This window comes from Heterodontus francisci, chromosome 42 (assembly GCF_036365525.1).
Source record: "Heterodontus francisci isolate sHetFra1 chromosome 42, sHetFra1.hap1, whole genome shotgun sequence".
Lineage (NCBI taxonomy): Eukaryota > Metazoa > Chordata > Chondrichthyes > Heterodontiformes > Heterodontidae > Heterodontus > Heterodontus francisci.
In genome coordinates, this window is record NC_090412.1 from 23,062,408 (window position 1) to 23,080,963 (window position 18,556).

The window sequence follows — 18,556 nt, forward strand, 5'->3', positions numbered from 1 at the left end:
TAGTGATTCCCCTGACTTGGCGCCAGATTCAAATTAACATCGGGAAAGGTGAAATCCACGTCAGATATTGCTAGACCCTGTGGGGAGCTTTCTTCGGAGGTCAGTGGCGAGTGTCGTTGCTTCGTTACTGACCATGGAATCCGAGCCAAGCATTTGTTTATACCTCTCAGGTGTTTCTTAGAAATAATTATTTATACTTTAAAAGGGCATTCATTTGACTTTATCCTAATCGGCCCACGATGAGCAAGGAGATAAACATGTACGAATGCTGCCAGGCCATCAGAAAAGCATCCTGTTCTTTAGAAAGTGTCATGGAATCTCTACATCCATCTGAAAAGGCATACACAGCTAGGTTTAATATCACAACCTGAAAGTTGAAACCCTCTGACAATGTAGTATCCCCCAAATCCTACACTGAACCATTAACCTAAAATCAAATTCTGGAGTTAAGACTTGAACTCACATCCTCATGCCTGAGTAAAGAGAATTACCAACTGAGCCAAGCTGATGAGAGGCAGGAGTTGAGAGATGAGTTACTAACACAGACAAATCAGGCTTATTTGAACTAGATAAGGTTCGATACTCTCTTTTCATATTTAACTGTACAGAATTGGACTTTAAAGGATTGTTAAGTAAAGGGGAAGAAAAATAAAACATAATAGTAAGCTCAGAATGGTAAATAAAAAAAAGTAGTAAGCAAAATGCTTGAAAGATACACTAAAGGTGTTGTATCCAAGAAGGGAAGAGAGATGGCTTTACATCAGAGCTACGTTTTGGAATTGATGCAAACTGAATTTATGCCCCAAACACAACTTTAAATACTGTGACTTAAACCGACGGGAACGTGTAGGATAGGTGTTGATGGCCGAGACTGTGACAGACCTCAGAGTACAAGGATGGATGATTTAAAATAAAGGAAGATCAGCTGCAGATGTCGCTAATGAGCAATTTCAATCAAGGAATAAAACAATGGAGTGGCCAAATTTTGGAGAGCAACTGATTCAGAATGAGTCAATATAGTACACAAGAGATCCACCCATTAAGAACTTGATCGGGATAACTTATATCATCATGCCCTAGTTCCAGCAAACAATAAAGATAACATTCAAAGTTTAATTATGAAATGTTTGGGACCTTGTGACCATAACATGACCAAATAATCTGGAACCAGCATAAGTAAGGTCCAAGACAAAAATATACACACTTCAGACAGAGTGAGAAAAGGAACTAACTGGGAAATAAAACTAAAATACTTCCCATTGGAGGAAAAGTAAAATGCATTTAAAATCAAAATATGAATATGAAGAATAAGTATATGATCGAAACACAAATACAATAAAACCCTGAAATGGATGAATTAAAATGGAAAGGTAAAACACAGTCTAAAACCAATATTTAGAAATGTAGCGTGAACTTTAGACAAAGTACAGGGAGGTACAAAAACAGTTTAAAAAAAATACAGGCACCAAAGCTTTGGTGGAAATGAAACCAAACACTGAGGAAGCACCAGTTCAGTATCATAGCAAGATTATGTAGAGGAAATTATAATGGTAAAAGATATAATGGATGAAGACCATTTATGCAAATGGCAGATAAAATACTGACAAACACACAGTATTGTATATTAGCCAAAATAATGTGCAACACAAGTATAATACAAATGGAATGGAACTAATGCAAAGTAACTCTAATGGAATTGGTAATAACAATGGACTTGTAACAATGTTAACACAACGGCAGAAGACAATTTAAAGCTAACAAAATGTTGGAGTATATAGCCAGTGGAACAAATAGAAATTTATTGAGGTTATGCTGAAACTCAGTCGACAACAGTCTGAATCAGAAGGACATGGAGTTGTGTGACTGGTGTGTATAATCTAGGCTGACTTCAGAACTGTATTGAGGGAGTCCCACAATGTTGGAAGTGTCACCTTTCAGATGAAATATTAAGCAAGGGCTTCAACATCTACTCAAGTAGTTAGAAAAGAATCCATGGCACCATTTGAAGAACAGGGAGTTCTCAGTGTCCTGGCCAACATTTCTGGCTCAATCACCACCACCAAAACAGATCAATGCATTATGCATCTCATTTATTGCTTCTGGGACCTTGCAAAGCCAACCATGACTCAGTGCCAACACTCGCCCGAGTCAGCAGGTCATGCAGTTCCAGTCCAGAGACTTTTGCATGTAATCCAGGCCGACTTTTCAGTGAAGTACAATGGGAGTGCTACACTGCTGGAGGGGCTGACTTTCAGATAAGACAGCAAGCCAAAGTCCCATCTGTCCTACCAGGTGGATGGGAAAGATCCCAGGGCGTTATTTTGAAGAAGAATAGTAGAAGTCTCCCCGATGTCCCGGCCAACATTTATTCCTCAACCAACACCACCAAAGCAGATGATCTGGTCATTTATCTCAAACTGGGTGACCGCTCTGCGGAACATCTCCTTTCAGTTTGCAAGCATGACCCTGAACTTCCAGTTACCTGTCATTTCTCCACCTTGCCCCCACTCTGACGTTTGTCCTCAGCCTCCTGCATGGCTCCCAATGAAGCTCAACGTCAGCTCGAGGAACAGGACCTCATATTTCCACTGGGCCTTCTGGACTCACTGAGTTCAACAATTTTAGAGTGAAACCTCTGCCCCTATTTTGTTTCCTTTTTCTTTGCTGGTTCGTTACATTTTTCCACACTTGCAAATGCAAGTCTTTATTTCTCTTTCAGTGTACGAATTGGTTGGCATATCTGCCTACATATCAACAATGATTTCCACGTTATCTGCAAATCTTCAAAAAGAGCTGGGATCTTTCCCTTATAGAACCTGTTGGCTGTTTGTCATCCAGATATTGCTGTACAGATACTTCTCCTACATGTCCATACGGAATTCTGCATCCCTCCAACATTTTCAGGCATCAGCAGTTCGTCACACTGGATGTTGTTGGTGAATTTGAGTCGGTAGAATTGGGTGAGGAAGGCTGCACAGCTAAGGATGAGCAAGGGTTAATGTCAGAAGAGCAAAAAACCTGCTGACCAACTGGCCCAATGGCAGCCAGTGATCCCTGTACCTTCCCAAATGCAGCAAAGCACTGGAATTGGGCAGGTGCATTCTGCCCCTATTGCTCTTCAGTGGGAAAGACTAGCCATGTTACCCAATGCATCAATCACCTATTTGGACACATCCGAGGTCAGCACATTGCCTGATATAGAAATATAGCCTGGAATTGGCCTGAAGCAGAGAAGCTGAGACGATCATAATCTTGACTGTCACTGGTAGCGTTGTGCTTATGTTCCAGGTTGGCTGCAGAAGGGTCATTTTGCAAGGCTCTGGCTGCCAGTACAGACCCTTGCAAAAATACCTCTGGAGTGTCCTCACAGCAAATGGTAAAGCTTTGCAGCTGGCCTCCCAGTTAACCCAGAGCCTATTGAGGTAGTCACTGGCATGGGCGGGTGGGTCTGTTGGTATGTTAAGCAGCATTATTACAGAGATACCGGTTAATCTCCCTGGCATGCCTTCTTTCATTTTTACACCACTTCAGCTATGTTATTCCATAATTAGGGCACATTCAAATCAACCCCACAATTAAACTTTGCTTCCTGTTCAGCTGAAACTCTGAAAATGCTTCATTTAAATCGGCTTTCCAGTGACTTAGTGAGTATTTTTTGGGTTGTTCAGAAATCTTCACGTAACAAGAAAAGGAAAACCATCCTCCAAAAATAAAAGATAATCTATAAATATATATATTGTAGAATCAAATAAATATAACACAATTACAGTACTAACATGATACTAAAATGGGATCAGAAACATTTCAAAGGGAACTTCTCTTATGCCCCTTTAAAATGGGGTTTGAAGGCAAAGAGTGCAAATTGCAGCAGGTACTATTTAAATATTTTTACGTATGCCTTGACGTCTAAGTGAGGATGTGGCACTACGTCTGACCAAGGGTGATAGCACAAAAGTAGCTTCTTCGAAGCGAAGAGGGGCCTGTGCACAAAACAAGTTTGATCCCCCTGCACCCATTCTCCATCTACGTAACCACCAGAGCTGACTGGAATAATCAATCTTTAAGTTACATCTTAAAGATGCATGTTATCTTAGGAGGAAGGACAAGGAGGCAGTGTGATTACAGTATTGATATAAAATAACCCATGTAGTCCCATGCAAAGAGAAATACATTTTACATTTCAAACAGCTTTACTGTCAAAATTATCGGGAACTTGGTTTGCAAACCCAGATCTCCATGGGACAGGCCTCAGATATTGGACTCAAAGCGGTAAAATGTTGAGACGGTAAGAGTGTTCTCTTCTTCATAAATTTTCATGTTATTTGTCAACATAATACTAAACACAGCAATGTATCTTATAGAATTGCCAATACAGAAACAGGCCATTCAGCTCGACTGGTCTAGGTCATGTGTTGATCGACCTTCCCCTCACCTCAATTACTCCACGTGGTAGCAAGTTCCACATTCTCATCACTCTCTGGGGTAAAGAAGTTATTCCTGAATTCTTTATTGGATTTATTAGTGAAAATCTTATATTTATGGCCCCAACTTCTGATCTCCCCCACAAGCAGAAACTTCTTCTCTACGCCTACCCTATCCAAGAGCTTTATCAGGTCATCCCCCCCCCCCCCACCCCCCCTCTCATTCATCTCTTGTCTAAAGAGCCCAGGCCTGACCAATCTTTTCTGATAGTTATAAACTAGCAGCAGGACATCATCTTTTAGTCTGAAGAAGGGTTAACTCTGAAGAAACATTAACTCTGCTTCTCTCTCCACAGATGCTGCCAGACCTGCTGAGTATTTCCAGCATTTCTTGTTTTTATTTCAGATTTCCAGCATCTGCAGTATTTTGCTTTTATCTTTTATTTTGACTTGCCCAATTTGAAGACTTGAGGTCCTTTGAATGGTTGACAATTTGGATGTTACAGGAAGAGCTAAGTTTTTTTGCCACTGAGGAACACCACACAACACCTCACTGGGAATGATCATCCAACTGCCTTCATTTCCCAATACTGATGTCTACGCTCAGCTGGGGATTCTCCCACCCTCTTTGTTCCTTCTTGGAAGTTTAGGTGAAATGGAAGGGTTGATTCTGTGATCAGGTACTCCCCAAAGAGATTCGCGGCTCCTCAGATACTGAAGCAGCCAGTGTCCATATGCAGCAAGACCTGGACAACATTCAGCCTTGGGCTAATAAGTGGCAAGTAACATTCGCACCACACAAGTGCCAGGCAATGATAACCTCCAACAAGAGAGGATCTAACCATCTCCCCTTGACATTCAACAGCATTACCAGCGCTGAATCCCCCACTCTCAACATTTTGGGGTTACCATTGATCAGAAACGGAACTGGAACAGCCACATAAATACTATGGCTACAAGAGCACATCAGAGACTGGGAATTCTGTGGCAAGTAACCCACCTCCTGACTCCCCAAAGCCTGCCCACTATCTACAAGGCACAAGTTAGGACAGTGATGGAACACTCTTCACTTGCCTGGATGAGTGCGGCTCCAACACCACCCAAGAAATTTAACACCATCCAGGACAAAGTAGCCCCCTTGGTCGGCCCCATCCACCACCTTAAACACTTACTCCCTTCACCACTGACAAACAGTGGCAGCTGTGTGTACCTTCCAAACTCGTGACCTCTACCACCTAGAAGGACAAGGGCAGAAGATGCAAGGGACCACCACCTGCAAATTCCCCTCCAAGGCACGCACTATCCTGACTTGGAAATATATTACCGTTCCTTCACTGTTCCTAGATCAAAATCCTGGAAGTCTCTCCCTAACAGCACTGTGGGTGTACCCTCACCAAATGGACTGCAGCAGTTCAAGGCTGCTCACCACCACTTTCCCAAGGACATTTAGGGATGGGCAACAAATGCTGTCCTAGCCAGCGATGCCCACATCACATGAACTGAATTAACAAAAAGGCTGCCTTTTTAGATAAATGAGAGAGAGAGGCCGCCCCAAGATGGAGGTGCCTCTCTCCAACTTATTAAAGTTTTAAATAAAAAAATCTCTTCAGCAGTTGGGTCACCATTGGGCAGGGGCAACCCCTCCACTGGGCAGCAGAAAGTGGGCTGCATGTGGCTGCAGCTGAAGCCAGGCAGGCAGGGGCGGGGGGGGGGTCTAAGCCTGCCTCTAAATACTGCTCCCCCATTGGTCTGCCGCCTCCAGATCGCTACACTGTTCCTTGATGCCTCCGGGGACCCTTTCCAATCAGGTCAATAATAAACTCAACTGGCTACCCTCCGCTTGTGGGTGCATAGCCCTGCAGCCTCTCCCGCCCCATCCTGCCTCCTGGAAAATGGTCTAGGGGTGGGATGGAGCCGGGGAATTGGCACGCCGTCCGGCGGCACAAAATTCCGCACCTGCCCCCATCAGCGACTAAAAATTCAGCCCACACTCGTTCACCAGATGCGCTCTCTGTCAATATCACACCCAGCCAGTTGCACCAGAATCACCGCTTTTAGTTCATCATGGAGGAAGCTTAGCAGAAACTGAGAACGAGCTGGGATGGAGAAGACGAGGGATTGAGTTGCGCGTTAAACATTGATCGCACTCACAAGGTGGCCAATCCCATTTCTCACCTTGCGGCTCGGTCACACCAGCATCCTGAAAGTACCAATAATAAAATGTACACCTTTGTACTGCAGTCAACAAGGCCACTTAGCACCAGCTGCATTGGAAAGAACTCCACTGGCCCAAGACCAAATGCTTTCCAAATTCGCTCACTTGGTACAAAATAAATCAATTGAATAAAACTGTTTTCGATCAGGCCAGTTCTATGAGTATTGTGTTTCAAAGCAGTTTTAATCAGGTATTTGAAGATCAAATGCAGTAATAAGGAACAACAGATGGACAAGACTGGCACTATCTCACTTTAAAATGATTAGGGATAATGTGACTATTTTATCCCCTTTAATTGTATTTAGCATCATGAAAAATTCAGTATTCATTTGGCGGAATGCACTACATTCATTTTCACACTAAATAAATGATCTATTGTTGCTAACGTAGAAGGCAGCTGTTGCTCATCTGCCATGGGATGGGAAGGAGAGAATGAATATTGGGGGGGTGGGGGGCGGAGAATGAATGCGAGAGAGAAAAGAAAGAGTCCCATGAGACAGAGTGCAAGAGAGAGTAAGGACAAAGAGCGCGCAAGTGAGTGAGCGAGCAAGACAGAAAGAAAACGAGAGAGGAAGAAAAGGTGAAGGACTATGTAGGAGCATGTGAGAGACAGACAGACAAGCGAACATACAAATGGAAATCAACTAGCTTTAAGAAAAAGATCTCTATCTATAAATAATACCATGCACATCTGAGCGGTCAATAAGGAGCCAAGCTTTGGCCAGATTAGTGTTATGGCGTCAGTCAAAAATAGCCACTGTGTCAGTAAAGACATTTGAAGTCCCCTCACTAATCTGTGCCCACTGCCAACCATTTAAATATCAAAATTATCAGGCTTTGATTAACTGGCACCAGGTTTGATCTGTCTGATCTGGAAAGTAGATCTCGTTCCATTTTTATCTAACCAGTCATAGGGAGAGAGTCAGCTGCGATGGCTCTTCTTCCCACTCCTGCACCACTATTTCTGGAGTTTCCCAAGCGTCTATTCTTGGTCCCTATTATTTCTCATCTACAGGCTGCTCCTCAGCGACATCATCTAAAAACACAATGTCAGGTTCCATATATACGCTGACAACAGCCTGCTCTAGCTCACCAACACCCCCTCTTGAACCCTCCACGGTCTCTGTTTTGTCACTGCTTGGCAGAACGGGATGGGCAGAAATTTCCTCTAAACATTGAGAAACCTAAAGCTACAGTCATTGGTTCTCACCACAAACTCCATTCCCTAACCACTGACTCCATCTCTCTCCCTGGCCACCATCTGAGGTGGAGGCAGACCACTCACAACCTTGGTGTTGTACTTGACCTAGAGATCAGCTCCTGACCGCTGTTCTGACAAAGAGTCAGTGACCTGAAGCGTAAACTCTGATCCTCTCTCCACCCGAGTATTTCCAGCATTTTCCGTTTTTTAAAAAACTTCCTGACCACGTATCTGCTCCACTACCAAGGCCATCTACTTCCACCTCCATATCAACGCCCTTCTCCACCCCTGCCTCAGCTCATCTGCTACTGAAACCCTCATCCACGTCACCTCTAGACTTGACTATTCCAATGGTCTCTTGCCTGGCCTCCCATCTTCCACCCTCTATAAACCTGACACCATCCAAAACCCTGCTGCCATATCCTAACTTGTACCAAGCCCCATTCATCCATCACCTCTGCACTTGCTGACCTACCCTGGCTCCTGGCCCAGCAACAGGTAGATTTTAGAATTCTCATTCTTGTTTTCAAATATCCTCCATGGCCTCATCCCTCCCTATCTTTGTAACCTCCTTCAGCCCTGCAACCCATGGAGATATCTACGCTCCAATTCTAGCCTCTTGAGCATCTTTGATTTTCATTGCTCCACCATTTGAGAACGTGCATCCAGCTGCCAAGGAATGTACGCTCTGGAATTTCCTCTATAAATCTCTCCATGTCTCTCTCCTCCTTTAAGGCTCTCACTAAAGCTACCTCTTCAATCTGTCCTAATAGGTCTCTGTGTAAATATTGTTTGACCGAACTCCTCTGTAGCATCTTGGGATGTTTTACTGCATGAAAGGCATGTTTTAAATGCAAGTTGTGTTGCTTGCAGGATCATTGGCATTTAGAATAGTAGCAGGATATTAAAATAAGGGAGGGATACAACTTGTTGGGCAGCCCTGACATTGCATGGCTCAGACTAGCATTAGAATGAGACATGTAATTAAAATGTACAAAAGGAAACTGATGAGGGAGAGCATGCAACTTGAGATCCCCGACAGATGGTTTTGTAGTTATTTTGTTGCTTCTTCTCTCCAGCAGTTCCTATATCTCCATTGTATCCTCCATAATTCAGAAGCAGTACCTTCCTCATACTCTGCTCTAATTTAAGTGTATTACTGTATTAATGCATTTAACAAAGTTATACTCTACCAAATTCACTTGGAAATGGCAGATATTCACACATGTTTAAACACAAAGAAACACTAATCTTCATGTGGCAATAAATTGTGATATCAAGTACAATAAAGTAAAATACTAAAAGTACTGCATGATATATATATATATATGTCTGCAATGGGCCAATTATCTTTTGTAATAAATTAAGATAAGCTGTTCTTACACATTAATATCTGCAGTAAAATAGCACAGACATAAAAACATAATGCAAAATATTAGCCAATATGCTAAAACAGCATATAGGACATTCAACCCCAAATCTCAGTCAATACAATGAGTAAGATGTGCATTACAACTCAATCATCCTCTTGCAAGTCTTCTACATGAGCTCTGTCCCTCATATGAGAGTGGATGATTTCATTAAAAACACCAATTTTTGAAAGTGCTATTATATTCTGTGCGCCCCCCCCTCTTCCCTTAGGTGTGAAATACACAACATGGTTAACTTGTCAGGGTCGAGGCTTTCGAAACTCAACACCTCATGCATGAAACAGGAAAATACAGCACATTGGCTGAGTGATGCATTCAATTCTGATCATGAAGGCAGCACAAAAAAATGGCTTGTTCCATTGTGAAGTTCTTTTTTCAAATCATCTCCTCAAAATGTCACAAAGCAATTCGCTGCCACTGAACGACTTCCAAAAAGTGTCATCACGGTTATCTTGGCAACAGAAAATACTGCAAATCAGACAATGAAACAAACTGCTTTGTTGATCACAGGGACCAAATTCGATCTGATCATTTCAGGAGTCTCCCCTCCATTCCTCCCACAATTTGTCCTGTTCTGGTCATTAAGGTAAGCACTTTCTAAACCTGCAAAATGAGTTCGAGCCCTGGCACTTCAGTAAGGACAGATAATGAGGGAAGACCATTCAGCTCATGAAGGCCACTTCTTCCATAATGTACCGTTTACACTGAGGCACTCACCCCAATTGCTGAGCGAGGTGAGTAACTTCAACATACATCCATATAGAGAAAATCCAAACCATTACACAGACCCCTGCCCCCGCTTGAAAGATAACCAAGCAAAAACTCTGGGAGCTTAATCTAGCGACACAATTTGAAGTTGACCAGACCAATTACATTCCAGCAAGGACATTTCAGTGTTCCCCAGCTGGAGCATGTGATTATCTTTCTGTTTTCATATCTTAACAACCTTCAATCTCTTTTCAATCACATACTATCCAGCTCCTTAGAAAAGAAATGAATCTGCATAACATTACTAGCTTCTGCTGGGAGTCTAATTTTCACATCTTGTGTACTGGGGCAATAACCTTTTGATTTCCATCCTAGCTTAAGGCAATGCTAATTTTACACTGGGGTAATGTTGCTCGGCAATCACGGTTTACGTTAAATGCAACGGAAGGTTCTGCGCTCACAAAAAGAGCAGCAGGCATCTCTCTCCATTCATCAATGTTATTTTTTTCCTCACAGGATGTGGTTATAACTGACCACTGGTCTGGGTGTGTCAGTCTCTGGCAAGCAGTCATAATTCTCTCAGTTAATCAGCTGTTACCATTTGTATGCACCAATAAAAACACACATGACTAGTCTAATGCTACCCCACTCCTTCCAACTGCACCTCCCGGCTATATCAACAGCTGCCCCAGGATTAACCCACCTGCCTGACAAGCACACAGTTTAAATCCAGTGATGAATTTCCCCCAGGTATGTCTGTGTTACCATTGTCATGTGAAACCTAAATCCAAATAAAACTCAGCAGCAGGGATGGGATTGAATAAAGAGTGGAGTTGGTTCAATTGAAACAACCAATTTTTAAAAAATTTGTTCATGGGATGTGGGCATCACTGGCCAGACCAGCATTTATTGCCCATCCCTAATTGCCCTTGAGAAGGTGGTGGTGAGCCACCTTCTTGAACCGCTGCTGTCCATGTGGGGTAGGTACACCCACCGTGCTGTTAGGAAGGGAATTTTAGGATTTTGACCCAGCGACAGTGAAGGAATGGTGATATAGTTGCAAGTCAGGATGGTGTGTGACTTGGAAGGGAACTTGCAGGTGGTGGTGTTCCCATGCATCTGCTGCCCTTGTCCTTCTAGGTAGTAGAGGTTGCAGGTTTGGAAGGTACTGTTGAAGGAGGCGTGGTGCATTGCTGCAGTGCATCTTGTAGATGGTACACACTGCTGCCACTGTGTATCAGTGGCGGAGGCAGTGAATGTTTGAGGTGGTGTATGGGGTGCCAATCAAGCAGGCTGCTTTGTCCTGAAAGGTGTTAAGCTTGTAACTGTTGGAGCTGCACTCATCCAGGCAAATGGTGAGTATTCCATCACACTCCTGACTTATGCCTTGTAGATAGTGGACAGGCTTTGGGGAAACAGGAGATGAGTACTCACCACAGAATTCCTAGCCTCTGACCAGTTCTTGGAGTTACAGTATTTACATGACTAGTCCAGTTAAGTTTCACTCCAATTGGAGTAAATCCCCACTCACTCCTTTATCCTGAACAACCTGCTCTAAAAATCCCATTCTCTCATCATCCCCAGCCTGCCTGATCTCCACTGGTTCCCTGTCCCCTGGTCTGTCAAATTCAAAATCCTTTCTTTGAGGTGGTGTTCTCCCACAACCCCTCCCCCAGCTCCCCACCCAATCCCTTCCAGCCCCAAGGTTCTCTAACTGGCCTCACGCACATCTCCCCCACTCTCTCAATGCTCCTCCCCTAGTGGCCAAAATTTTATTTTGAACAGTCAACTCTTGATTCCTCGCTCTCCCCTACATGAAGTCTCCTTGGATGTTTTATTTTATTGAAAGGTGCACTACAGACGAAAGCTATTGTTGTAACTGTATTACTAGTTATCAATATAGTTATACCAGGTGTAAGGTGACCTTGCAACCTTCGTGATCCTATTGCCCATCTCATAAATCAACAACTGATGACTCACAGTCACATAACCGACACATCAGAACATATTAATAGACAATTTTTCAGGAAGAGAATGAAATATGGCCATTCATTACACAAACACTGACTGTCCTGCAATCGCAGAGGGGTTTGGTATTCCATTTTTGCAGTCTGTGGAACATAGCATGACATCACCCAGCCACAAATTTCCTTTTGTTCTTGACAGTGACCTGGATCAAACAGCTGGCACGGCGTCTCGGTTTACCAGCATACTGTCATAGAGCACAAGGGTATGGGTTCACGGCTGTAATTTATTGTTACAGATTAAAGAACCTGCACATGGCATTTAAAGAGTTCTACAGCATGAGGGAGCCTCTGGTCTGCAGTCTTTACTCATCACGAACATCATCTGAATATTTTTTCCAGCAGCCTTCTCGTTCTCAAGACCCTCTCTGTTGCGCAGTCTGTCCTATCTTCCAGTCCCAGTGTAACAGAGGGTTTCCAAGATTGAAAAGGTAACTATGTAAGTTTTGCCTCCAAAGTTTGGGAGGCAGAGGGATAAAAACTCTTCTCCCAAAGCTGGGGGAAAAGGGAGATCAGTCACAAGAGGCCAGTCAGAGGAACAATAGATTTTGGGGAGGAGTTGATTTAGGGTTAGAGTAGATCACAGATATAAGGCTAGGGAGGACCGTGGAAGGATTTAAAAGGCAAAGATTTTAAACATGAGAAATTGGGAGCCAGAATCAGTCAGTAAGAACTGAAGTGATGGATGAACAGAACTTGGTGCAGGAGTTGATATGTATGGCAGAGCTTTGGACAATATGTGTTAATGGAAAGTGGATTATGAGAGGCCAGTAGAGTGTTGGAGTAGTCAGGTTTAGAGATGACAAAGGTACATATAATGGGGAAGCTATGGTCGGAGCAGGGATAAGCAATGTTCTGGAGCTGGAAGCTAGTCACCTATGTGAAAATGAGGATTGGGGCCTGAATCTCAAGTGGGGGTCAAACATGATGCTAATGATGCAAGCAAGCTGGCTGAACCTGAGAGCGTGGCCAAGACAGAAGATGAAATTAGTGGCCAAAGGGAGGAGCAGTGGCTGTGATGGAGGTCAAAGATTCTGGACTTGCTATTTCGGCAGTGAGCTAGAAGTCATCAAAACTCTTGCACTGCAACATAAATTCCCACTTTTATTGTGGGTTAGAGCACTTAACAATCATGAGATAGCAGGAATTCCTTGCCAGAATTGGAGTTCTCAACAGGAACCTTAAATACAGAAATATTTGCTGAAATGGGACTACTGAAGTTTCAATTCTCCACAATCCTGATCAATCACCTGCTTTCAAATGCAATCTGTTAAAACAATTGCAACACTGGACTGCATGGGCTGAGTGAGGTTCACTGAATCTCTCAATGGATTGAGGTCCTTGTCCCACACTATGAAAGCAGCAGCAAGCATTCTTAAGAACAGTCGAGCACCAGAGATGAAGGAGAAATTTCTACAATAGTCTGGAAAGCACTGATCAGCACTTCGGGGAGTGAACATATTTTCCAAAAAAAAAAACCATACACAGCACATTCAGTCTCAACAGATTACCTGGAACAGACACACAGTCTTCCAAATACTGCAACTGTGTCATAATAGGATGGTTATCCCACTCACAACAGAAAGGGCAAAGTAAATAATTGTACATGAGCATCTGCTATCAGATACAACTGGAATAAGATCACATTAGCAAGATAATGAAATTAATAGCTTCTCATTCAGCTGTCTCAGAAATCTCCCTAATTTCCAATTCTACATTAGTTGCTTTGTGCCACTTTGGTTGGGAGTTAATTGGCCTTTGGGCGTACAACAAAGATGGGTTTTGGTGCGTTGAAGTTTGGACTACACATGATAGCAGGTGTCTGAAACTCTGGGGACTGTAATAAATCAATTCCAAAAAGGTGGCGATAAGGAAGGGGAGATTGTCACAAAAGATCATGACTGTGAAGGATGGGGGCTCGAGTTGAATCCTGGGGAGAAGCACAAGAGAGCTGCAGTTTGATTTACAGCTGAACTATCAGAGTTAGTGCCCAACAGAAAGCATGAAATCCCAGTGGTTGAGACTTTTCCTTTACATCTTTAGTGAGCATTGTGCCAATAGGTGAAGAGGAGGCTCCTTTTGAATAATCACCAGAGGCATGAGGTGTCTTTGTACCAACACTTCATCCCTGCTTAAACTTCAACCTGTGACTTGCTCACACCCCAACAGAAAGTCAATTTGGATCAAGACCAGAGCAGGTATGGGCTGCATACAGAGTCCAATCTCACTATTTTTACCCAATTCTTTTAGTTTGGTTTCTGTAGCCTGGCAACACACCTGTAAACCCAATTTTAGCTGGGGCTGTGAATCAGAATCTGGGTTCAGCACACAGCTTTATCAGAGTAAATCCTGGGATCAGCCCATGGAATCAAAGGATACAAGAGCAGCTTATGGAAGTGCCAGCTTTCAACTGATTCATGTTGGAACTATTTAGGCTCAGCATTTCACTGATGGAATTGCAGAATGTCAGTGTGGGGCAAAATGCCTGTCTATGTGTAATGGGGAAACTTTCAGCTCAGACATGCTGGCTGGTTCAGAATTGCCATTTGAATACTATTTGAATACTAATTTATTCCAATAACTGTACTGTTGCCCCAAGTTAGGGTAATTTCAGTCTTTTCCCCTTGCTATCACCACAGAGACTGCTTCTGAAGTAGCTCCATGTAGCACAGATCAGGTAATCAAGCCCACATATCAGTAACAAAGATTGGCATCAGCATCCCTTGTGTAAAGGTGGAGTAAACGGACAATACTCGTTTTTAAAAGAACCAGTGGTCACATTGTGATTTACAAACCAGAAAATCACTGCATGTGAAGAATTGAGAGCATCGAAGATTCCTGGTGTCCGAATTTTCACAATGAACCAACTTTTGGATGGTTTCGAAGTGCCCAACCCAAAGTGGGTCTTTGATGGCGCTTAAGAAAAATGTGACTTTTCTAACAATAGAAACACGCAGATAACACCAGCTCTGAAGCAGGCAGGAAGCATGAACTTACTCTGGAAATAGTCAGAGGCATGTTGAAATCCTTTCCTCCTTGCAGCCTGAAGCCCCAGGGTGCAGGGCCAGTAAGAGACACATTATACGTTGACATCTTTCACTCTCCCAGCAGCCACTGAAGCCGCTAATCGAGGAAGCGTTCGTTTTTGGGAGGGAAAGAAACAAGAAAAGTTCATGAATAAAATGTAACAATTCAAAAAAAAACCAAATTAATGGTTTGTCCACTGAAAAGGACTAAAGTGTCACCCAAGAATAGAAACAAGTGGTCATGCAGGGACAGATCACAGTTAGAAGTGGGCCATATATGGACTGTAACAGAACACCCAACATGCCAGGACTGTGTGACTCACAGCACCAATATAGGATACAGTCACATAGATTTTTCCAGGTTCCTTCAACTCCCCAAATCTATTCAGAAATCTTGCAAATTAAAAAATAACCACAGGCCATTAAATAAGGTGCAGGATAACAACTAGAATTTTATTTGGTACCAAGTATAGATACCTAATAAAATACCAAACTGTAACACTGATTTAAAAGCTTCTATTTTTTTAAAAAAAAGTCAAGATATCTGATGTAACATTTTTAACTGTTAATGGGATATAATACTTGTTGGTTAGGTATTTAATAAAATACATCATTTATTTTTACTTACTTTATCAGAGGTTTTAAGAACTTGAAAACACCGCCAGGCAGCAGCTCATTTCAGAGTGGACTAAAATATTTCTGCAACTCCCATTTTATCAGCATTTCAAGGCGGCTGGGATGAAACAGACAAGTGTTTCCATGAGCCCATCTCATCGACCACTGGGAAAACTCCCCTTGATTTCATTTCCTGATCCTTTCCAACACCAGAACTCGGAAATAGCCGAATAATTAACAAAAATTAAACCGCAAAAAAAAATGTCTAAGCTCTCAAATTGCAAACTATTCCAAGACCCATCAAATTCACCATTTCAATCGTTGCCATATCACAAATCACTTAAAAAAAAGACCAATCGATCACAACCCGTTGCAAGTCAAAATGCATCATTTTTCTTTCCTGACTGTGGGGGGGGGGGGATAATTTGGGACAGTTTAAATTAAAGTTAAAGGCGAACAGGACCCTTCTGTAACGCTTGCAGTTAAACAGGGAACTGGGAGTATATTATGAGACAGAGCAGAACTGTAGCACTGAGCAGTAAACTAAATGTAGAAGCAACGATAAAACAGCAGGTGTGTGCCTCCACTAAGACTCCAATTTGAACCATTTTCTACGCTGTTTTTTCTCCCCTTTCACAACCAACCTTTTAACCCCCATCCCCCAACTCTACTGCAAGCAGGTCAAATGCAGATAATTACAAGTGCACAGCATGATAACCGGAGCTGCAAAAAATGCATTGAGAGGGGAAAAGGTAAAGAGATATTTTTGATACCTGGTTCCTGCTGCTTGACTCCGTTCCTCTGAAGCGAAGCAGCTGAGAATCAGGAAGCACATTTATCAGCTGCCAGCCCTGGGGATGACGTTAGCTGATGGGCATTGACAGCCGTCCAGTGACACTGGGGACATTTCACACATAAAGAGGGTATTTACTAGGACAGTGTCCAAACCTTCCTCAGGTGTGTCTGATGCTTCTGTCAGACCCAGAAAGATGAAAGATATTGTGTAAAAATGCACCTCGCTGCAATAGTTGCAACCTCTGTTTCTGCTGCAGTTGCAAATATTTGTATCATTGTGTTAAATCCCCCTGTCAGTATAATATTGTGATTAAGGAGTCAAATTAAAGATTACATGATCAAATGTATCCTCAACTTGGTTATAAAAGAGTCAGAATTTGAACTGCGATGATGTCTTTGATATTTTTACTTATTGCAAAGTTGGATTAAAAATTTTGAAACAACAAATACACTGGAAATCGCAACTTTTTATATCCCTCTGATTGTCAATGTCTCGACATAAACTAACCTTTTTAGTGCTGGGAGCACAGCCGCTGTAGGAAGCCCGTGGTTTGATAATAAACGGGACGCAGGGTTTGCTGCCAACCTGGGTTTCGCAGCAAGATCAGTCTCTGTCGTGTTGAACCTCAGCAGGGAGACCTCTTAAAATAGAAGCCTCAGAAAATCACATTGAATGGAACCGGGAGCTTGGAACCAGCCTGAGACTCCCCCGCACCCCCTCCCACTGCATTCCCCCCTCTGTGACCCCCCCTCCCATTGCATTCCCCTACCTGTGACCCCCCCTCCCACTGCAGTTCCCTCTCTGTGACCCCCTCCCACTGCAGTTCCCTCTCTGTGACCCCCCTCCAACTGCATTCCCCTCTCTGTGACCCCCCCCTCCCACTGCATTTCCCCTCTGTGACCCCCCTCCAACTGCATTCCCCTCACTGTGACGCCCCGCCCACTGCCTTCCCCTCTCTGTGACCCCCTCCCACTGCAGTTCCCTCTCTGTGACCCCCTCCCAGTGCATTTCCCTCTCTGTGACCCCCCTCCCACTGCATTTCCCTCTCTGTGACCCACCTCCCACTGCATTCCTCTCTCTGTGACCCCCCTCCCACTGCATTTCCCTCTCTGTGACCCCCCCTCCCACTGCATGTCCCTCTCTGTGACCCACCTCCCACTGAATTCCTCTCTCTGTGATCCCCTCCCACTGCATTCCCCTCTCTGTGACCCGCCTCCCACTGCATTTCCCTCTCTGTGATCCACCCTCCCACTGCATTCCCCCCTCTGTGACCCCCCTCCCACTGCATTTCCCCCTCTGTGACCCGCCTCCCACTGCATTCCCCCCTCTGTGACCCCCCTCCCACTGCATTTCCCCCTCTGTGACCCGCCTCCCACTGCATTCCCCCCTCTGTGACCCCCCTCCCACTGCATTTCCCCCTCTGTGACCCCCCTCCCACTGCATTTCCCCCTCTGTGACCCGCCTCCCACTGCATTCCCCCCTCTGTGACCCCCCTCCCACTACATTTCCCTCTCTGTGATCCACCCTCCCACTGCATTCCCCCCTCTGTGACCCCCCCCACTGCATTTCCCCCTCTGTGACCCGCCTCCCACTGCATTCCCCCCTCTGTGACCCCCCTCCCACTGCATTTCCCCCTCTGTGACCCCCCTCCCACTGCATTCCCCCTCTGTGACCCACATTCCCACTGCATTCCCCCTCTGTGACCCACCTTCCCACTGCATTTTCCCCTCTGTGACCACCCCCTCCCACTGCAGTCCCCCTCTGTGAGCCCCCCCCTCCACTGCATTCCCGCTCTGTGACCTCCCGCCCACTGCATTCCCCCTCTGACCCACCTTCCCACTGCATTCCCCTCTCTGTGACCCCCCTCCCACTGCATTCCCCCTCTGTGACCCCGCCTCCCACTGTATTTCCCTCTCTGTGACCCCCCTCCCACTGCATTCCCCCTCTGTGACCCCCCTCCCACTGCATTCTCCCTCTGACCCCCCCATTGCATTCCTCTCTCTGTGACCCCCCTCCCACTGCATTCCCCTCTCTGTGACCCCCCTCTCACTGCAGATCCCCCTCTGTGACCCCCCCCACTGCATTCCCCCCTCTGTGACCCACCTCCCACTTTAGTTCCC

The 18,556-nt window shown here is 44.4% G+C and overlaps 1 protein-coding gene across 1 annotated transcript in view; it reads right to left on the reverse strand.

Moving 5' to 3' along the window:
* ldb3a (LIM domain binding 3a) overlaps positions 1 to 15,092 on the reverse strand; it is a 141,059-nt gene extending 125,967 nt beyond the window's left edge. Inside the window, exon 1 of the mRNA XM_068020366.1 lies at positions 14,997 to 15,092. Within this exon, the coding sequence (XP_067876467.1) occupies positions 14,997 to 15,092 (96 nt within the window). The remainder of the gene's footprint in view (positions 1 to 14,996) is intronic.
* Positions 15,093 to 18,556: the final 3,464 nt, after the last annotated feature.